At 35.2% G+C, this 23,433-nt stretch overlaps 3 protein-coding genes across 4 annotated transcripts; all 3 read right to left on the reverse strand.

The window, feature by feature from the left end:
* Positions 1-7,126: 7,126 nt before the first annotated feature.
* Positions 7,127-8,578, reverse strand: LOC140867681 (UDP-glycosyltransferase 83A1-like). The gene is made up of 2 exons (XM_073272726.1): positions 8,098-8,578; positions 7,127-8,019 (listed from the first exon to the last, which is right to left on the reverse strand). Exons 1-2 carry the CDS (start codon positions 8,576-8,578, stop codon positions 7,133-7,135), a joined length of 1,368 nt encoding a protein of 455 aa, XP_073128827.1. The 3' UTR covers positions 7,127-7,132.
* A 1,370-nt stretch (positions 8,579-9,948) lies between these two features.
* Positions 9,949-11,424, reverse strand: LOC140894421 (UDP-glycosyltransferase 83A1-like). The gene is made up of 2 exons (XM_073302928.1): positions 10,941-11,424; positions 9,949-10,832 (listed from the first exon to the last, which is right to left on the reverse strand). The coding sequence occupies exons 1-2, from the start codon at positions 11,422-11,424 to the stop codon at positions 9,949-9,951; spliced, it is 1,368 nt and encodes a 455-aa protein (XP_073159029.1).
* Positions 11,425-15,364: 3,940 nt separating this feature from the next.
* On the reverse strand, positions 15,365-22,087 carry LOC140860189 (uncharacterized). 2 transcript variants are annotated; one of them, XM_073263047.1, is made up of 10 exons: positions 21,938-22,087; positions 19,560-21,027; positions 19,229-19,311; positions 19,009-19,136; positions 18,540-18,774; positions 17,082-18,406; positions 16,763-16,811; positions 16,451-16,677; positions 16,255-16,362; positions 15,365-15,932 (listed from the first exon to the last, which is right to left on the reverse strand). In XM_073263047.1, exons 2-10 carry the CDS (start codon positions 20,965-20,967, stop codon positions 15,701-15,703), a joined length of 3,795 nt encoding a protein of 1,264 aa, XP_073119148.1. In that variant the 5' UTR covers positions 20,968-21,027; positions 21,938-22,087; the 3' UTR covers positions 15,365-15,700. The 2 variants fall into 2 exon arrangements, with proteins under 2 accessions (XP_073119148.1, XP_073119147.1); XM_073263046.1 differs by having other exon boundaries at positions 16,763-16,814.
* Positions 22,088-23,433: the final 1,346 nt, after the last annotated feature.

The raw sequence follows: 23,433 nt of genomic DNA on the forward strand, positions 1-23,433 counted from the left end.
GGAGTGTGTGTAACGTGTGTGATACAGTTATCTTTTGCATAACAATTTTTTTTGAAACAGGATAATAATAATTTTTTTTATTTTGGACTTGGGTAATATTCTGATATAAAAGTAATTTAAACAACAATAAATGTATTAATTTTTTTTCCCTTTTTTTTTTTTTTTTTTTTTTTTGCATAATATGGATTTACGATATCTTTATTATATAGCAATAACGGATAATTGATCAGCATGTTTTCAAATAAAAATTGTGTTCTGGAAATAATTTATCTAACACGCGAACGTATATATTCATTCTCTCAATAATTTATTATAATCGAATTTCAAAGATGTCTCTGGTCATAATCAGATTAATGTATGAAGATACTTATATGTCCACGTATTTAGCCAAGAATGATGTCATCCTTTATGTTTCCTTGTAAGTTATAAGCACAAACATGCAATATAATATAATATGATATAATTTAATATAAAGATTTGGATACATGCGTTTTTATGATTAAAAAAGTTGTCTATACTTTTATGTTATACTATATATTAATAAGTTTGACACTCTTATAATAAAATATTAACTTTGGTGTTTGTTTTAAAAAATATCAATAGTATCTTTTAAAATTATAAAATTATATATTTTTATTTTTCAAAAAATAAAAAATATAATAATAGTCTCTTTTAATACATTTGTATACATCTATCTTCCAAAATTTTTAAAACTACTAAAATAGTTTCTTTAATATTTATCAAAATTTCGAAATTTTATTTATTATAGCATTCCTAATATGAAAAATTATTATAAGCAGATTACGCGTACCAATTAAGAGGTGCTTAATTTTCACTAAAGCAGCGAGTTTAATTTGGTTTAATGTAACCTACATAAGAAAAAGAGTCTCATACATACAGATATTTAAATAATGTCGAAGCAAATTAAGGTATTTATAGTCACCCGATAATCTTGTTTAGCTAAATTTGGTATATTAATTCATGCCTCGTAAATTGTTGCACGTGCTTTTCCCACCCCATGATCATAGTCAAAACAAGTTTTATAAATCTCACACGCACGATCCTCCATATATATCATTTTACAATATATTATATAATTTTGTTATGCTGCCTATTTTTCGTGCCCATCACCATGCCCATCTGTGAGGCGACACTCATCCATTGGATGAACCATTTGTATATGATTCATCTCATCCATTGGATGATTGCCACCTCATAGGTGGGCACGGGAGGTGGGCAGCATAACATAATTCATTATGCATATACATATATATTTATTTATTTATTGTCTAAGTTCACAAACTTTGGGAAAAAAATTGCAAAAAAATTTAAAGGATGTCAATAAGTTGTTACATCCCAAATATGTACAAAAAATTCAATCAAACAAAACCAAAATACATTTAAAATGTTTTTATTTGTATCGTGTTCAGATTATCATTCCAATTTTTGTAATTATGATAATAGAATAATTTTATAATACGAAATACACCATCTTTAGGCTAAATTAGGTTCTTTAACTACTTATTTTAAAAATAAAACATTACTTTTTCATAAGCTCGTAAAATAAATTATAATATATAAGTGTTTTTTATTTATATATTTTTTGGATTATAAGAATTTAAGGATTAATTCAATTTAGTAACATTTTACAACCTATTGGTATAAATATTTTCGTTGCCCCAACATAAATAGTAATAAAAAATTTAATTTTAATAATTATTATTAAATACATCATTACATGCATGTATGATATGGAATGAATCAATGGAATTAGCACTATTGCGAGTCTTATGTTAGACAAAACAAGTGGGGTACATATTTATCAAATAGTAAAAAAAAGGGGTAATCGGAAATTTTTGAGAGGTGCAAAATGCAAATACATCAAGGTTGCGGGGGCAGGCAGAAAAACAAAAGGAATAAAGCAAAATACAAAGCACATGGTTTGATGCTTATGCAGTTCGAAACGATAGTGTTCTTTTGTATGTGACTCCCAAAAAAAGATTGTCATTTCACATCTTTATTTTCCACGTAGCCCATCAGTTTAATTTTTGCATTTAAACAAATTAATAATAATTTAATTCAATTTTTTTTATATAAAATTTTAATATGGTACTTTGATATTCTATACATTTGATTACATAAAAAATTATATTTAAGAAACAATTTCATACACGTGTTATCCAAAACGATTCATTATATTCTAACATACTACTCTATACTTGACGTTTGCCAATAAATCATGCTATATATGTACACATATTTACAATCATGTTAGCTTTGGGGGACCCTCAAGTTTCTTGGTCACTCAGCCCAACATTTTCATGTCGAATGAGCCCAGCTCGAACCAATTGGTCTAATCGAGTTCCGATGATGACGATGAACCCGAACCCGAACCCGAACCCTTACTCCGTGTATATAACTGGGATCTATCTATTAATTAACAATCACCCTTTAAAGTTGGTTTTATGGCTCACACATATATATTTATAATATATGTTTTTAGTTTAGAAAAAGTGTTTGGTTTGAAATTTTGACTTCAATTATATACACAAATAAAAAAAAATAAATAAAAACGTACAATTGAAAGTTGAAATTGATAAGGGTGAATCCCAAAGTGATGGTCGGAATGAGTTTAGAAGATTACGTTTTTTATTAATTAATTTTCTTAATCACATCAATGATCACGTGGCACACATGCGGAATTGAGTTAATTAGGCTCCAAAACCACATGCAAACACGTGACATAATTTAATTTGGTGACCACCTTAATATAATTACGTAGTTATTACTAAATTATGCTCTACTAATTCTTGATGCCACCACATTGTTTGTTTACCTTATTCTTAGACTCCACCTAAGAGATATTGACTCATTTAATAATAAATAAATATATATTTTTTTCCAAATAAGAAAAAAAATTTAATTTTCTAACAAACATGATTGTGAAGTTGCTTTTGTTGGTTTGTCTAGGCATGCCAACAATTTTTGTCGACTTTATTATATATAATTCTTTATCTCACACTAATTTTGTATTAAAATAATTCTTTACACACTATAAATTGCTAGTATCATATTTTGATCCTCTTCATATATATTATTCATGGCTAGTTTTGTATTATCGAATTATACATATATGATGCTTTCCGAAAACATCACTTTATGAAAATCTAAATTATTATCGAATCGAACCATGATCTCTTCCTAAAATTGAACCAAACTACCATCAAATTGGATCTATGCAACGAAAAAAAAGGACGAGATGACTCCTCTCGTTGACTTGATTTCTTGTACGTGCATTGTGTTTTTTTTTTTTTTGAGAGGATTGTACGTGCATTGCGTTAGATACATGTTATGTGAAATTAAATGGAACCAAAGGAGTTACTATGGTCATTGTTCTGCCTGCATGCAATGGTAGTATTATATATGTGTGTTATCTATCTGTTCACACGAACTATCGCGTGCGTCTCTTGCTAGTATATATATATATATACATACATTTGTGTATATATAGTCGACGTACGTAGGTGTAGGAAAAAGGGTTGGAGGTGGGGCAAGAGGGGATGCAGGGAATGTGGTGAACATGGACTACAATTGATTCTGCTTCACTGTCGGTCTCGCCTTTCTTTCTTCACATGCAATTAATCCCCCGCCATGTGCACTCCCCATGTTACACATTACTCTTTCTCTCTTCCATTGGCCCCATAACCAACATTCACATGCATCCTTAATATATACTACACTACACCACACACGCACATACATACATACATATATATATATATATACATACATACATATATATATATATATATATATATATATATATATATATATATATATATTTACAACCCTCGGATATATATCATCCCGTCTTTTGTGAAATGACGATAATACCCTTGTAATCTTCTGTACGACGGCATAAATTAATCCAGAAAACTGCATATATACCGTCGTTTCGAATCAAAATCAAAACATATATACAAGTCATTAAATGAATATTGTATATCATGAATTTGGAAGAAATTAAAAGGGATGATTTAGATGTAAAGATATAATTTCAACTAGATGTTTTTATATAAAAATGGATGATATGATTATTATTGTTGAGGGGTATTTAAGTAAAAGAAATGAAAGGGTCCCCGGGTTCACATGTGCCATTGCAGATGGGGCAGGCTTTCTTTGCGTAGATTTCGTATTGCTCGCAAGCTGTACCATTTTCCCGCTACAAGCTTTTATTTTCAACTGAGATATGTTGAAATTACGAAACCACCCCTCCATGCATGAAAAATATCTCTATCGCGTGGCAAAAGCTAGGGACAACTGCTCGTGTACAAATTGAAAGTGGTGATGATTTTTTTTTTTTTTAAAAAAAACTAGCAAATAAAAAATTAAAAGATGTGGACACGTGATTATTTTCAAAATAAATATAATATATATATTTTTTGTTTCCTAGCAATTTATTGATTTATTTTCCACAACACGTTGTTGGGTTAAATGATAGTATAATTCATTCAATTTTGAATTTTCTATTTCATATATAATAACTAAATAGCAATAATGAGATCCTTTGAATTGCCATATTTTTACATAAATAATATATAATATAGGCCAATGATCAATGTGCCATGATTAATTTGGACATATGAGTTTCTTTCGAAATGTTCTTAAATAATAGAATCCACGAAATGAATAATTTCCCTTTACAAATATTTCTATTATAGATAAAATATAAAATAAAATTTTATATTTGCATTTATTTTTTACTCAGATTTTATTGATTCGTCTTTATTGCAAGGGAAATTCATAGCAAATAATAAATTTATAAAAAATTGACTCAGGTGCGGAGGAAATATAAAATATACATATTTTTCAGTATGGGATGGCATTGTCGTAATTCATGATCAAACTAGTGGCATTACTGCAAACCGTCTTTACTTATACCCCCCATAACGCCATTCGCTTCTCACCCCGTGAGGCCGTGATATCTCCGTATTACCTCTCCCCACATTCCGCCGCCGCCGCCGCCGCCGCCGCCGAAGCTTCTTGCACCTTTTAAATGGGTTCGGGGGCAAGAATTCCATCGGCCGCAGCCGTGCGAAAGATGAGAAGATCATCAAACTCGAACAGAAAGCCGAGCAAACCTCAAGCCTGCCACCGTAGGACCGCCCATATTGGCGACGGCGCTTCGGTTTCCGACAAACTGGAGGCACTTAAAAACCTCATCCCTTCCCAAGGCTCAGATGTTAATCCCGACCAGCTTTTTCAAGAAACAGCCGACTACATTGTACTTCTCAAAACTCGGATTTTCGTTTTGCAGAATTTGATCGAGTGCTACGGGTCGGCTCAGTCTGAGGAAAATCAAAATGTTGTATAGCGAGTGGCATTTTGCCATCATCATCAATATCCAAAAGAAAAGAGAAAAAGAAGAAGAAGAAGAAGAAGAAAAAGTCTGTAATTTTGATTTTGTTTTCGCTTTTCTTGGCTAGTACCACATATTTAATTTATGTGATAAGTTTACTTACATTCGTTGCTCATCATACATTAAAAACCGTAAATTTTAGCATCTTTTCCTGCTTTAATCATTAAAAGCTCAAATTTTTTTGATGGTTGATTCATGTTCTTCTCTGGATTGGCTATTTTCATTCTGTCCATGTTTGTGTGCTTGATTTGAGAATGTGAATGAATTAAACCATTATAGTTTCTTGGTTGGTATTTGGCATTCGAAATCCCGGAGCCATTTCTTGGAATCCTAGAAACCATTGTTGATTTTCGTTTGGAATCGGGTTTCATTGTTAGAACTTCCTGTTTGGACTTGATTAGTCACAATTCGCTTCATAATTGAACAAATGAACTTTCTTTATCTTTATTTTCGCGTTTTCTTTTTGGGAAATAATCTGTACATTGCCAGAACTCCATATTAACTTTCGACTGCCATCAGTTTTCCTTGTTTCGTTTCTGAAATTTATATCTTAAGGCTACATTATAGCATAAAAGAGTGTGCCATTTTTCACGGCTAATTTATGAATTCTTTCATAAATAAAATTTGTAGATTCAACTTTCTTGTTTTAAAGCAAGATGAGTCAACTCAGCGCATGAATTTCTCGAAAATTCAGTCCCATATTTCATGACAAAACCATCACTTTCTCAGTCTGCACGACAATTTGACAGCAGCAGCAGCAGCTCCTCCCTGTAGAGAGCATGCCGATGAATTGAGAATTTTTCCAAAAAAATAAATTGCTCCGTGAATTTAGACAGTAGTAATTTTCACATGATATCTGAATGAAACAGACAGCCCCTGCCCCCACCTTGTAATGGCGTCCACATGCCATGTTGTGGCGTGGCAGGGACAGAGTTTTGCAGTAATTGGTGAATGTTTTTGTCCCTTCTTTCCTATTCATAGTACTTAATGTTTGAATAAGACTTGGTCTTCCTTTGAATCTTAGTAGAAAATATCCGACTCTTTTGAGTAGCAAATCAAGTCCACTTCGTACATATATCACAAGCGCTTGCTTCAGTAATTGATTCTTATAAACATTTGCAGGGTTATTTTAGTAATCATCGCCTTTTTCAATAATTTTCATCCTCTTGAACTTGTTAGCAGTCACGAATACATATTGTTGAAACATAAACTACCAATTGTGTTGCTTTTCATGAACTCGAGATTTTGATATCATATTAGAGCTATGTGATCAAAGATTCGTCACTCGCGGAATGCGAAACCTTGTATGTGCCTGTTTAAGTTGGTCATGGTGGTATTTACGGCCTAATATTCGATATTGATCGATTTGTACATCCTGGATATCAATTTCAAGCATGCAGATGTTCTTCGATATATCTTTGGCTTATACATACTAAACAGGTTAATAAGTGGAATTAGAGACAAGTGGTTTTATTCATCACATATGTTGGTCGAGTTCAAATCTTCAGATTTTCTATTTGCTGCAGCGCCTGTTATATGCACAACAGTATGGCCTTAGAATAAAGAAGCACGCGTACAGAAACATTTTTAACACTCAAGATTACAGCTGCGGATAAAAAAAACTGCATAATGATAGGTAAAAATATTTCGCACTCTTATCAATTAATCTAACACGAAATACTTTGATCTATGCTAGTTTCTTAAAGGATTATCTTAATTTTCCTTAATCCATTCAACTAACTTGTTGAAATTCTTTTGGGAGCACCCTCCATCAGCGACGCTGGCTATCGCCTTAGCTTGAAGTTCCAATGTCCTTGCTTTGTATCCTTCATCAGTCAGGAGTTGTTCCACCTTATTCTTGATTTCTTCCTGTTTAATGATTCCGTTGTCATCTTTATTAAATCCCAATCCAACTTTCCAAAGATCGCAAATGTAGTTCTTATTAAGGAACTGGTCTGCAAAGTAAGGCCAGCACAAGAAAGGAATACCGTTGCTTAGACCTTCAATGGTCGAATTCCATCCACAATGGCTGAGGAAACATGCAACAGAAGGGTGCGATAAGACCTTTTGTTGAGGTGCCCAACCCACCATTTTCCCAAGATTCTTTACTCTTTCTTCGAACCCCTCGGGGTACGCTGTATGAATATCTTGAGTTATGTCTTGCCTCACAACCCATAGAAATGGCCTGTTACTGAGTTCAAGTCCTAGGGCCAGTTCTTTGAATTGAGTTTGATCAAAAACCGTGAAACTGCCAAATGCGACATAAACTACAGAACGGGGTGGTTGTCGATCTAGCCACTGGAGGCAGGATGAATCTTCAGGCCAAAAATATCCTGCCTGTTTTCCAAGACGGTTGCTTGAAATTAGAGGACCTACAGGAAAACATCTTGGAATGAAGGAGAGAGCTGCAGGCTCTAACTCATTAAAAGTGTTACAAATTAGCCACTCAGCGAGTTTTGTGGATTCATTGTTTTCTAATATTGCTTGAAAGATGATTTTCTGTGTAGTTAAATCAAGAACCATTGCCCATGGTAGGTTCATGATGCTCAGTTCTGGCATGCCTGGTGACAGCTGAATCACTTGTTGCGTAAGAGGTGTTCCTGTTAGCAGATGCTGTCATATATTAATATATCAAATAATATAACTTAAATCCACAGTTTAAACGATACGCGACTCACCGTCTTTATCTATGATTCCATCATCAAGTAGCTTTTGGGCATTGGATGTTAAGGCCATCATAGCCACCGATGCCGGCAAGAACAAAGCTTTCTTGAGTCCCAGTTTTTCTGCAACTTCCAGAGCCCATCCCATATAATAATCCGAAAGAACGCAAGTTCTTTCACCACTTTCTATTCCATGTATGTTGTTTATCAGAATCTCCAAGTTTCCAGGCATGGTTTTGTACATTGCGTCTCCTAACTTTCCAAGATCACTTCTGTCATCCAAAGGTTCTAATCCATCTGGAATCGTAACCAAATTCATCAGTTCATGAATGTTTCCTGCCTCGGGCAAAGCCTTCATGACTCTCTCATGAATGAACTCAGTGTTCACAAATGTGACTTGGACACCATTTTCAGCTAAACATAGGGCGACCTCCATAAGAGGAATTACATGGCCTTGTGCCGGATATGGTATGGCAATTACATGTGGTTTCCCCATTTCTTGATCCTCACAAATCTTACTATTTCTTCAAACTTCTCGTTTGCCTTTGCTTTATATGTATTCTGGTGATGAAAACAAGAGAATGAAGATCAATCTCGAGGTCTCGGTAGTTGCCGGGATTGGAATCAACCCTTCTCTTCTGTCATTTTATTAAAGAATCCTGGATCCTGTTTCCTAATCTTCATTTTTAGTTTTTGAAATTTGGCTTATGGTTAAAGTTTGCTTGTCTGATCTAATTCAATGTTATTTGGCCTTGATTATAACATCTTGAGGATGATGTCTTTTACCCTTTTTTTCCCCTCACTCTTCTGATCTTTGATGTGTCGTATAATTGTGTACCAAATGGAGGTCATTCGGCTATTTCCAGTTTATGTGGTACGCTATCCAAATAAGTATCATTAGGAAAACAAAATGTACAAATATATTAATACAATGCATGTTTGAAGTTATATTTATAATCATGTCTTACTCATATCGTATGTTCTTATATGTGTTTGCTACTATTTGTAAAGTTTTGTTAAGTCTCGCTACACTTAGATGGTGCAAATGAGAATGTTAATAACAATGCGGTTGAGATTCGGCAAGAGACGGAGTAATCGAGGAGACTGAGAAAATTGCACAGAACAGCACTCATTCGAGAACCTTCCACGCTATTGCTTATGCTTTACAAGATGTTAAAAATAAGTTAGAATCACCCATCAATTTTTAAAACAACTTATAAGCTAGACTTGATCGACGGATAAGTGAATACATGACATCAAATTCGATCATATAAAATCTTCATCCTCCATACATGTGCAAAAATGAGAAAAGTGTTTGGAAAAGTACTTGTACAGTCGAATTATTAAAAAATTTAAATCGATTTTTTGTTTTTATTTTTTTGAGAACTCCATAATTATAACTTTTCAGAGACATTCAACTTGTTGCCACACGAATGAAGTAAAAATTTTTAAAAAAAATTCAATTATTTGTGTATGATATGATATCATAAAGCAATAGCACTAATTTAACAAGGCCGGCAGCTGGAAAAAATCTTTTTCCCTAGTATATGTTTCATATAACTGGGAACTTAAAACTGTGATATATAATATTTAACTAGATAGAACCTATTTCCCTTAATGTATATATTCATGCTCCATAATTGTATTTTTTTAAGGAGATATTAGTGCAGCTCGTCTTATGTTTTCGATTTATTTATCATATACAGACAGAGGTTTGCTAAATCTGTGGTAATAATAAATTTTCACTGGACTCAATTGCACATAATACTCCAATAGTATACTAGTCATAACCACAATTTTCAAAACATATAACATATAATAATCGTAGATGAAACAGTGACAAGGCAAACTTTGCAAGGATTATTTTTAGTCCTCCTTTATCCACTCAATGAAATTATTGAAGTTCTCATGGGAGCATCCTTGTGTGGCGCTATCCATGGCTTTTGCTTGAAGATTCAAGGCTCTTTCCTTGTAGATACCATCAGTGAGAAGCTGTTGTATCTTGTTCTTGATCTCTCCTGATCTGATGATGCCGCTTTCGTCTTTCTCCAATCTTAATCCAATCTCCCACTCATCACAAATGTAGTCCTGGTTAAGGAACTGGTCTGCAAAGTATGGCCAGCACAAGAAAGGGACTCCATTGCTCAAACCTTCGATAGTAGAGTTCCAACCGCAATGGCTGACGAAGCAGGCGATGGAGGGATGGGATAAGACCTGTTGTTGGGGTGCCCAAGTCACCATACGCCCTCGGCCTTGCACCGTCTCTTTGAAACCTTTTGGACAAGCTTTTTCTGCACCAGTTACTGTATCTTCCCTTACGACCCACAGGAATGGCATGTTGGTGAGTTCAAGCCCCAAAGCGAGCTCCTCGAACTGAGTTGGATCGAATACAGTGAAGCTTCCGAATGCAACATATATGACAGAGTTGGCTGGCTGTTGATCAAGCCATGTCACGCAAGAGGAGTCTTCTGGCCAGAAGTAGCCTACCGATTTTCCAAGCCGGTTTCGTGCTAGAAGCGGGCCTACGGGTGAGATGTTTGGAAACAAGGAGAATGCCCCTGGCTCCAAATCATGAGATGAGTTGCATATCAGCCAATCTGCCAATTTGACTGCTTTGTTGTTTGTCACCAGAACATCGAAAACAATCTTCTGTGTTGTTTGGTCGCCAATGCAGGTCCAGATGAAGTTGGAAGTATTCATGAGTGGTATTGTTGGAGAAAGCTCAACCATCTCATTCTTTAAGGGTCTTCCTGCATTGTATAAGAATGGCATAAATAAGGTTGCACAAGTAGAGCATCAAAGTACTATTGTTTTTTGTAGCATTCTTGACAAAGAAAACAGGTAATTTCCAGACTAACCATCACTGTCTATAACGCCATCATCCACCAGCTTTGGGATATTAAACGACAAGGCCAACACGGCAGCCGCCGCAGCCCAGAAGAATGCTTTTTTCCTCAATCCTATTATCTCCCCAACCTCAAGAGCAAATCCCATTCCCCAGTCAGCCAGAACACAGGTGATTTTATCGACATCCGACTCATTTATTCTTCGAATGAGAGCCTCAAGCTCTCCAGGCATGACCCTGGAAATCCCTAGTGTTAATTTCCCCAAGTCATTTCTGTCCTCCCCTGGCTCCAGCCCATCTGGGATACAGACCATATTTATCATCCCTCGTATTTTCTCCGACTCTTGCAATGATTCGACGACCCTCTTGTGATTGAACTCTGTGTTCACAAGCGTGACTTTGATCTCATTTTTCACCAGCCAAAGCGAAGCTTCCATGGCAGGGATCACATGGCCTTGTGCTGGATAAGGTATGGCTATCACATGTGGATTCCCCATTGTTTTCTTGATCTTCCGAGTTGAAGTTCTTAGCACTTTTATAGATGTTTTCGACTCTGTAGAAGCGTCGTTTAAGAATGTTATCGATGCTCCGGCTGCAATCAAATGTGTCCTATCTTTGTTGTCTGCTATCATATGTATCTTTGTCCCATTCCTTCTGGCGTGTTGGCAATTTGTTTGAATAAATTCTTAGTGTTGGTTGCTTAGTTCTTCAGTTCTGTTTCCATTTGCATGTTTGCTTCGATTTGATTTGTTGATACCTTACAACGTGCTATGGTAGGCCAGGTGACGGAAACTCACAAGTACAAATTTGTCATGTTTTTGCCGTATTCATTGTTACTTGCAAATGTATATGTGCGCCACAGAAACATATATAAAATTCATGCATAGTGATTAGTGCATGTAATTAAAAGTACTTAATTTTCTGTGGCCAGCTTATGAAAATAATTCAATAAGTTTAACCATTAAGTGGAAGAAATTAATGAGTGCCTCGATCATGATCCATGGAGAACAGCCGTCGGGAGCCGGCACCGTGCGGCCTCCTACGTCCGAAGCCAATATAAATTTATTTATAAAAAAAAAAAGAAATATTCAAAAACCATTAGAATAAGATTGTTATTGTTTTTTTAGTGCAGTTTGAGGATGGATTTTGTAATGACTAATGACATTGACGTAGCCAAAAATATCATTCAATTGTTTTGAAATCTCTTAAATAAAAGTATAAAACTATAGTTATTCATAGATTTTTTTTTAAAAAAATCATTTAATAATTTATATTTGAGAAATTAATTAGTTGTGATGACTGATGACCCCTTTTACAACTTCTATTTTTAAAAAAATAGCCTTGTTTACAACAAAAAAAAAAAAAAGAATATAGTCTTAATTTATTTAAAAATCCTAAAATACCCATATTCCACATTTTTATCTCTCTTAATTTATTTTTGTGTTTGATGTGTAAATTTATTTTACCAATTATAAAAATGGTAAATTTTCTATAATTACAATTCGATTTGATTTTGATAAATATCTATTTATGTTAGTAATACTACATTTATAGATTCAGGTCACTGCCGCTCGTGCACATCCCTCGATTTAATCTTCGCATGAGCCAATGAACCTCTTACTCATTTGGAATGGGGTCTCCTTCGGGATCAACCCCTTTTTCAATACTATATTTATATATATGAATATTTAGTATTTAGTGTAATATTTGGTTAATTTAATATAAAAAAAATAAATTCATTATACCACCACAACAACAATAGCTATCGTTACTGTTCATCATTATTTTAATTTTTATTAAATATTATTATCATTATTCATTTTATATTTAACAATGAAGAAAAGGAAAAAAAAAAAACGAAAGTTTTAATTGACATTTAACTATCTCATCCAAAACAAAAATTATTTGTAATTTACCGTTTATTTTTAAAAATGCTAACTTATCTTTTATTTAACTATTAATTTTGGAAGAAAATTCCTTATTATATTTTTAGATTTTTATTTCTATAAACTGTCAGATTTTTATAATGAACTTGTATCTTTGGAATTTAATATGCTTTTCTGTGTTTATATAGAAAAGGTTTAAAATAATTCTAAATACAAAATATATTTTAAAGGTCATTTTTGGAACTTTGGACTATTTTTAAAAATTAATTTACTTGAAAACCAAAAATTATTCATCAGGATAGTTTACGGAAGGCCTTTTTAAAAAAATTCTCTTTTCTCTTTTTTTTTTGACATGGAAACTCGCAGCCGTTATCTTTCGGTGTGCTATGGATAAACCCTTGAACTAAGGCAATAGCCTGCAAACTACGCTAGTCAGGTAAACCACACTAGGCAAGCTCGGTGTGACAGGCTAGTCCAAAAAGATGTTGGTTGGGGGAATCGAACTCCTGATCTATGTCCAAAAATTCACCTACTCCACCAACTTGTAACGTATAATTTTTTTTTTAATTTATAAATAATCTGAATCACCAATTCAACCTTGTGGATGCATCTGTAAACTATTCAACTTAACAGAGCCGGTCACTACGGGCCCAAAAGCAACAATAATAATTTTGGGCCATTTTAGCCCAACACTCTAAACTACCGAAGCCCAACAAGGTACATACATATATTTGGAGATAAACTTTCTTGATGTTCGAGCGACATATTAACTTTAATATCTCTTATGTTATCATATCATTTCGCTTAAATTCATCGATGTGTATTAATATTAATGAAATACTTCTCCCTTCCAGCACCATTTCATGACTTCAATGTCGGAGGGATTCGGGATAGAGGTCGTTTTGGCGGTATCGGTGCATCATCATGCCCAAATTAATTCAAGAAAGTAGTTGAATATGATTATCTTTAACAATGCCAATAGAAAAATGTATTGTTTTTAATTAAGAATTAGGGGATTTCAGGTAAATGGAAATTAAATCTCTAATTTCAAAGATATCCTCGTTTGATTTTACTTTATTACTTTTTAATAAAATGATTATTACAAATATGTCAATAAATCATAATACCAAGTATTGGCCCAAATATTCAGAAAAAAAATAGCCCATATCACTTGAAAGAATCAAATTACTAAACTACTAAAAATAAGCAACAAATATTTGGCATTCATGATTGTTTCAATGGTAGAGTTTTATGGGTTGAGTTCAAACTACCTTACGGGTATTATCCTAATTGTCAATCTAGTGGTTCAATGATTTGTCATGTCATCTCTCCAATATTAATTATGTTTATGTGTTAAAAAATAAACCATTAGCAATGATTTGGGCAATACCCTAAAGAAAGGATCTCATTAACCAGTTTTATGACTGTTTGATTACAAAAATGGGCCCCCGTCACTACCACTTGGGTAAAGTGTATGAAACATCTTCCTCAAAAGGAAATGCACCGGTTCAAACTCGTGTCTAATTTCTCCTTCCAAGAAGGATGAATGAGTTCAAACTCATGCAAAAGCAAAATAATTCATCGCCTCAATATGGAAATGATAAAAAAAAAATTGCAAGTCTCAATACCATTAATTGCAAAAGTTCAAATCAAGATATATAGATGTGTGTGTGTGTATTATATAATTTTTTACTTTCTAAGAAAGACACTGCCTTTGGTGCCCACCAATCCCACAAACAACTATTGTTATGCCAAAAATTGACCAAGATTTTGTTTTTTCTACAATTCTGCAGCTTTCAGTGGATACGAATCATTAAATGATTTGATCAGGAGCTGATGTTCTGTACCTGTGGGGATGTTGACAGTGGGAATGTAATATTATTTATTCAGCATGAATCTTTCAATCTGCTGACGTGCCACCAAATCCATTTTCTTAACCAATGAACGGCAGACAAATGTACAATAAGGTACACAAGAATCCAACTAAAAAAAATGATCTTTTTGTTATCTTGTACACGGACAAACAAATAAAAGTCTGTGACTCTGTGTCCTTGTCTTTGTACGGGTATTTTATCCCATGTTTCGGGGCCCACAGAATCAGTGTCGGATAATAAAGAAAATGAACTGAAAAAAGGGTACCACAAATTTCAAATTGCGTGCAGATATTTATACATGGCCCCATAAAGATCTCACTAATTTTTCAGGCATGTACAAGGGATGTGTATGTACCCCCATCACAAGTGAGCCCATAAATATTAATTAAATCGACCCCTTCATAAAAGAACTTATTTTCAGTTGCAGTGTCATATGATATCTAACATGGAATAGCAAGAAACAGGACTGCTTCCCCTTCAAGAATTGCCATTTTTTTTGCCGGTAAGATCTACAAATCATAAACATGGTGCTGTGTGATCTGAAAAGAATGAAAAAGATTCTTCTTTTTTTCTTTTTTTTTTTAAAAAAAACTTAATCAGAGTCCACATGTCTGTTATTCTTGATTTTTAGATATCACATCTCCAATATCCCCGGAAAGAGAGAACAAGGGAAGAAAGAACAGAATCTTATAGCTAAGATTAGTTGCATGATACATGCAAAAATGAGTTGGTGATGGAGGGATATCCTTGGAAAACACTAAAGTTATTCCATACAAATTGTCTGATAAATTGGTGAAAGGTAAGCGGCCTGCTTCTAAATCTACCTTAGTAGTTTCATGCGCATATACAAAGATCAATATACTATATACACCGTTGCTTCTTGAAGATTAGCTACCTAACTTGCATCGCAATGATGCTAAATGTGCTCTGCTGTCCATCTACATGGATCGAAAAAGCACAGATCTGCACAACAGGAATGAGGAACTGGAAGGTTGGTCTTGATTTCTCCAAGATCACAAGGAAAGACAATCTATGCCTTCTGGTACTGTTCTAGGCATCGGAAGGGCCATTACATATCTTTGTATGTTTGTTCTTTGGACAATTGATTTGCTAGAAGTTGTAGCTGGATCAGTTGTGCTCGGCTGAGCCTTGATGTGGAACTTCGCAAAGCGGTTGATTATAGAAATTTTCTCCAATTCTTGGCTTTCCACTTTGATGTCCACAAATAATGAAGTTTTGTGCAGTCTGCATATCAAATGCACATATATTAGTTTCCCCAAAGAATATTTAAAAAAATTGACAACTTTAAGCAACAAGACTATGTAGCTCAGGGAGCAGAATTTTAACTCTTTATGAAACAAGTGTAGACTGCACCAAATGAATGACCATTTTTCAGGTGACCATGGTGTACACATGGTTAGTTTCTTTCAATTAAGTTCATAGACTAAAAATTGAATTCCAATTATAAGCTAACAGTATACACACTTTTGAGTCTTCAGCATCAGACTTTCAAAGTCAAGATGAATTCATAACATTTAATCCATCCAAGAAAAAAATGGAATCCTACCTTGATAAATCACCATCAAGTTTGTTCACTCGACATATTAAACCTTCCACAACTCTAGTGAAACCAGGATCATTTGTTTTCTTTGAAATTTTTTGCTCGTCAGGTGACCTGATAGTTGAACAAGAAAAATAAGTGTTTTAGGTCTCCGAGAGGAAAACGAAATGCAAAGGCACAAAATTCGTAGAGAAACTCTTACACAACATTGGTCTCTGATGAAAATTGACCAATCAAGTCGCATGCAACTCCTAATGCTAATCTGGCAGCAGAATATACGACACAATCATAGTCTGTACTTGCATCTGCACAGAGAATAGCTGCAGGCGCAGGTTTAAAGACCTTTTGCATTAGCTGCGTTGTAAATATTAGCCTTCTTTTCGCTGGAACTAACGGGAATGCATCTTCAACAATTTCATCATTTTTCATCTGGTGGTGTTCGAGGAAATGTCATTATGATGGGTTTTGAATAGTAAAAACATGTTATACGTTTATAGAATTCATCTTGTCTCACCTCCTCTAGTCTTCTATTTGAAGCTTGTGCCCATTCTAACTCAGCCGTGCTGCTGTTAAAAAGATAATGTTAGACAATATGCATAACATTGTTCACTTTCAAATCAATAATTTGTAAATTAGGGAAAGCCAAGAAAAAATAGGGTATCATGTATTAATTAAAACCAAAAAATGCTGTCAAGAGACATTCATTTGCTTCTTTCCTTGGAGAGCTTGGGCGGGCGACGCTTGGAAGGGCACCAAGGTTAATTTTGTCTTTAAACAGCCACTCAATTAGCAGAAAATGACGTCTATTTTTTAATGGCTCAAGATACACGTACCTAATATCTTGAAGCCTTGATTGTTCGTGATTTACTTCTTTATGCCAGGACACCATGTCAAATGCAACAATTTTACGCTTCTTTGGCATTGAAACCAACAAATTTTGATGAATGACATCTGATGGTAACACAATAGGGGATGATAATTGTTTTCTTGCAATCATGTTGATATCTGTAGATGGCCACACACAGGTTCCTTGACTAGGGTTGGCTGAATTTGCTGGCATCATCAAACCACTTTCCTGCAAGTTTCCAACAGTCATTCCAGTAAGTGGTTTTCCGACATTAAATGCTGTGTTTGGACCACAGACTGGTAACCTATGTTCATTCTTAAAGGTCCCATGACGCTTAAACCAGGTTGGAGCCATTTGCAAACTAATCTGTGAACCATATGTTACACAAGAAGCTTCATTGCTCCCAACGGGTTGTCTCTGAGTAGCATTTTGGCCAAACGCCTCCATCTGTTGGTAATTTTGATGATGAGTTGATGATGAAGCTTTGCCTAACAGATGTCCTTGAACCTCTGGTGAGAGGTTCCAACCCTTATTATCCCCGGTAAATGATGCACCAAGCTGCGGTACAAAATTCAGGTCACCTTTCGCCGCCTGCTGATAACAAGAGTTGTCATATTTAAGTGGAAAACTCAAATCATTGTCAGTGTCAGCATTAATTGGAGGATGCATTGGGTGCAGCAGGGAGAAATTTTGGTTCAAACCAAGGCCTCTCATATCTCTAGCAGGAACAGCAAGCGTTTGTTTGTCCACATGACTAGCTTGATTAGAGGTCTGCTGATGTGTGTGAGTCACCAATGAACCAGATACAGCATCTGCTTCTACGTACTGCGTTCTCAAAATCTCTTGCTTGCCAGCACCACAATTTAGTGGCATTGAGTTGTTTATCTCAATTAAGCCTTGGTGGAGGGAACTCTGTTTTTCCACCTGCTGTTCGTAATCTTTAGATGATGCTAACGAATTTTGTTTATTGTTTTCATGTTTAAAGGAACTTTGGTTGGGCTGATCATTTAGAACCTCTGAGCTGTTCTCTTGACTGCTAGACACTGAATCAAGGGACCGAAACAAACTAGAGGAGTAGTCTGATGTTTTTGGAGCAGATGTCATAAAACTTTGAGAGACTGGAACATTCTCCAAAAGAGGGAATTCAGGATCATCTGAACGAGCGATTTTCACATGGGAATATTCTTGCGCATCAGCAGCACTTACGGTTGGAAAATTGGTAGCCATGTTACTTCGTAATGGTGGTGGATTTTGATTGTTTACATCATCCTTCACAGTACGTACTGAAGAAGAAGTTACACTCGAGCTCCCCTGCATATAGGAGATTAACATCATCTATAAGAACGCATAAAGCATTACGGTCATATGCTGAAAAATCAATCAGAAATTTGTGCCGGCATCTCGGTGGGTCATCGAGATTTGCATAACTAGTAGTTAAACCAACCATTGACAAAGATGGGAAAAATGAGCATGGCTGATGAGTCCAGGGAGCTGTTGGGCAGGGTCTAAAGTCAAAGTCTTGCGAAACATGAGACGCGTTGCATGGTACAGAAAAAGTTGCAGCAGACGTTTCAGTTAATGGCAATTCGTTGGGATTTGAGACTTTCGAGCTCAAATGTACTTCAGGTGTATGATAATCTGATATGTCGTCCTTATTAAGTAGGCCGAGCATTCTTTCACTGCAGTAAAGAAATCACCAAGATTCCAATTAAATAACATAAAATGTATTTCAGAAGAAAGAAAGCTGACAGTAATATCAGACATGTCCCCCCGGAAATAAATATATCTGACCAAAATAAGGTTACATATTTCAAAACAGAAGATATACTTTCCTCTTGTTATGTTTTCAGACATTTTTCCACCATAGCAAGCATAAATAACGCAAAAAATTCCAACATCTTGAAGATACACACCTCTGAGCAGCTATGCTTTGACTGTAAAAACCAGGAGAACTTTCAAAAGCTGATAAGGGCTCAACATCGTGTCCAGGAACCATCTTCTCTGATTCTGTTGAATACCTGGGAATATTGAGGTGGGTCACCTACAACAAGAGAATAATAGATTTACTAAATACCATTCAGGAAATAAATCCCTGCCAGAAGTGTGCTTGATGAACCATATTTTCATTATTACATCATCAAATGGCTTTTGACCACTGCCAGACACGGGATATGATGCACTCCCATCAAGCCATGAAGTGCCTCTCAAATCCTGACCTGCAAGATATTAAGACCTCTCATTAGACTTCTTCTTTGAAACTGCTATCTTGCTTCACACAGAATATCTTCATTCAAAGCATAAACAAATTATGGTCATGAAAAGGGTAGATATATTACTTTTTTGAATGCTTTCAGTTATATATTTTGCCACAAAATAATCAAAGCATCACATGGTTTCTTGATAATTAACTGTGTCAGCATCCAAACCTCAGCAAATACTCTCGCTACAAGTCACCACATATTACCTGAGAAACCATCGTTGGCTTGGTTGTCATTAGTGTGCAACAGAATGTGAGATTGATGTTCATCACTTGAAGTGTGCTCCTTATGTTGACCAGGCCAAACGTTTGACAGAGGTAAAGATGTTTGGATCAGATGACTTGCTCCAGTCAGACGCTTCAGTTGAGAGCTATAATCAGCCAACTGGCTTGTATATGTAGAAGAGATATGATTGGAAGTATGTGAAGACTCAGACTGAAATTCCTCTTGTTGTCTGAGATGATGGTGATCTGACTGCTGAAAACCAGGGTAACTGCAGTTCCTATCGGAATTCTGGTTCAAGTTTTCCGGTTTCAAGCTTGGAGAGACGACATTTGGTGAGTTTGCATCGACCCAATTATTATGCTGCTTGTCACTATCAAAGAAATTTGTCGGTTGATTATCAACTGTTGGTCCAGGATTCTGGAAACTCAATCCACTCCACTCTTCTTGCATGCCAGTATCACTGCTAGAAGTTTCAGCCACAGCAGACTGCATCAGAGCACTCCAGCTACCGCTTTGAGTAGAAGACAACGGATCCATATAAGAAGTGTTCTCGACAGTAAAGACTCCGGTGCCTATATTGCTATTTCTGCTAAATGAAGATTCCCAGCTGTGGTCCTCGGCATTGTACAAGATCTTCTGTTCCAAAGGATCTAAAGAAGACTGGCCAATATTTGAACCTTTTCTGATAGAATGTCCATCCCAACTGGCATCTCCACACCTCCCCTCAGTTTCCAGAGTCAATGCATTGCTTGGTGTTGTATTTCCTCGCTCGGAATAGCTACCAGCTAAATTTCCTCCATCAATACCTTGAACAGGACTTTGTTGAAACAAATTCTTTTCTTGGAAAAATTGATTGGGTGATAATGACCCATCTGGCGCACTAACGTGATCAGAGGACAAATCACATTGTTGGCTCATAAATGCATTGCCGAAGGTTGACGGATGCAAGGCAGGCATTCCTAATGAGATATTATTGTTTTTAGACAACAGACCGGTTGCTGAACCTTGGAGGTAAGGATAGTTACTTAAATTTTTGTCAGAGTTTGTAGCAGGAGTTCCATATAAATACATGCCCAATTGTGGCTGAGACATGCTCACATGGCCTACACCAAGATTCTGACTTTGCGAAAGAACCAATCCATTAGGCGATCTTGCAAAAACACCAGAACCACCATGTTGCATCATTCGCATGTTACCAACCATAAACATTTGTGATGAATCAAGAACAGGTGTCCCATTGGCAGTGGGTGGAAACTGACCACTTGAAGCTTGTTTTAATGGTGACAGCGGATTTATATAATTCTGGTCTCTTGCATCACCCAACTCCTGAAGCTGTCCCCTCCTCTGCAGTTCCTGCAGCTGTTTCAACATAATTTGCCGCTGCAACATCTTACATTACTATATCTCGACTGCTGTGTCAAAGGAGGACGTTGCAGCAAATTACTGCAGCTGCTCAAGATTAAGATGTAAGTACACGGCAAGAAACTTTTACAATTTAACTAGCAGTGTAAAATACTGCTGACAAAAAAAGAAGTTGACCAAGCTGGACAGCATTCAAACAAGCAATATGAATATAATTAATTGAATGAAATCCATATATATGTTTTAGATTTATCTCAACAACTAAGGCAGTCCTCCCACGTCTCAAGAATATCAATCCCCTCGGAACAGAATTATAATCAACAAAGGCAGCAAATAGGTAACAACGTTCTGTCTAGTTTCTCAAGTTTTTGCAATACACAGGTGAATCTTGAAATTAGGTAATAATACAAATTTCTGGAACTGAAAATAGCAGGAAGAAAGAAAAAAGGGAAAAGAATGAGGAGGTAGGCAGAAATTTTGATTAGTAATCACTACACCAATCCCCATTAACAAATAGCAACCAATTTAGAAGCCGTAAAAGTGCGCCAACATTGCCACCGAGATAAATTCAACTGAACCCAGTGAAAATCTTTCTCGAAATCAAATGAGATTTAACATGCAATAACAAGAATTTAGGGCCAAATCCAAGATGCCACCAACCAAACATGACAAAAGGGGGAAAAACTCTGAATGGCTCTTGCATGTCGACAAACTAGTCTCAAATTCATCAAAACAAGAAAGACAGAGAAAACCCTCAATTGAATTCACTCCAACCCCACGTCCACTAAACCAAAAGACGAATCACGGATAATACAAGCTGAAATACAGAAATTGGAGCTCAAACATTTCATAAAACAGTAAAAGCTTCAATCTTGACCAATTTTCAGACAAGAAAAGCAGCAAATAATCCAAGTAGAAGTGTCTAAAAGAGTGATCTTCTTCAACGAACGAAGACTGGTTGATGCAGTGCTGGTGCAAACATTTTCTTGAAACTTACACTGTAATGCGCCGTAATTCGCGAAATGAAGATCATACAGTTCAATTCACTTCCCCCCGAACAATTTTGCTTCTACCTTTTTTTTTCTTCCTCTCTACAGTGCGTATTTATAGGTCCCTCACTCAGAGCGCTCTCTCTTTCTCTCTCTCACTGCAGTGAAAAGGGAGGATTTTTTTCTCAGACAAGTTTCCCAGATAAAACCGGAGCATGGAAAATTTTTCTTGAGCCTCGGATCAATACCTGAGGCTAGGACCAAGGCTTGGACTTTCAGAACCGGGTTGTACGTTAAAATTGAGGTGAAATTTCATGCGTTGATTTAGATTTTTATCATTATGGACGGTGGAGATTGAGAATACATGCCTACTCGCTGTGCACAGGTGTGGACAATTCACAATTCTTGTTAAGCGTCGGTTTTCCTAAAAGAATAATGAAAATAAAACTATAGAAATTATTTTTAAAATTTTTTATTATATTATTTTATTAATGGCTAAAAAAATATTTTAAAAATAAAATTATGCATTTATTGAAATTTACGAGAATCATATGGCAATAAGAATTACACTATATATATATATATATATATATATATATATATATATCAAAAAAAGTTAATTTTATAATTATGGCTCCGGTTTGTGTTTTAAACCGAACCAGATGGGCTATTATTGAGTCACCAAATGCCGTGACTAAATTCGTTTTGGCCCCTTTATTTATTTTTAAATTTTGATTTTGATCAATTATTGTTGATTGAGACTTATGCTTCTATAGTAAATTGGACTGCCGGGTTGACCCACAAGCCCAAACCCGCACTCAACCGGTCATGAAACCAAGGATGTATTTGTAATATCTACAAATAAATTATATAAATTTTTTTATTAACAAATTTGTGGAAAAAAAAATCAAAAGGTTGAATACCAAGTAATTGATCGATTTTTCTCTGGTAGGATCGGGGAACAAATCACTTCCACTTGATATATATCAGCATCGCTTACACGATGTTTTCGTAGATCAATTATTACTATTTTTTAAAATCACTTTGTATTTGTTTGATTATATCTTTACGTATTTGTATCCCTTCTTGTTCATTCGAGTGATTGCATTTGATCTACGGTTCTTTGAAAAAAATACTAACAAATAATCTCACATATATTCTATATAAAATTCAAACAAAACATTTTGACATGGTAATGGTGAATATAATGTCAAAACAGGCTTTTTATTTTATGGTAATATAATGAACCATTTCAAAACATGCTACATGTAAGAGCATTGTCTTGATTTACATCTAGACAAGGGCGGATTTAAGACAGGTCTGGGCTACCTTGGCCCAACTAGAAATATATATTATATATATACACATATATATAAAGTTATGTTTTTTGTCCAAACTAAAAATAACTCAGTCCAAACATAATATGCTATAAATTTTGTTTAAGCATTGAATTTTCAAAACATTAAGTCTCCCTTATTTATTTTCTGGCTCCGCCCCTGTGTAA

This window comes from Henckelia pumila, chromosome 4 (genome assembly GCF_033568475.1).
Source record: "Henckelia pumila isolate YLH828 chromosome 4, ASM3356847v2, whole genome shotgun sequence".
In the NCBI taxonomy this organism is placed as follows: domain Eukaryota; kingdom Viridiplantae; phylum Streptophyta; class Magnoliopsida; order Lamiales; family Gesneriaceae; genus Henckelia; species Henckelia pumila.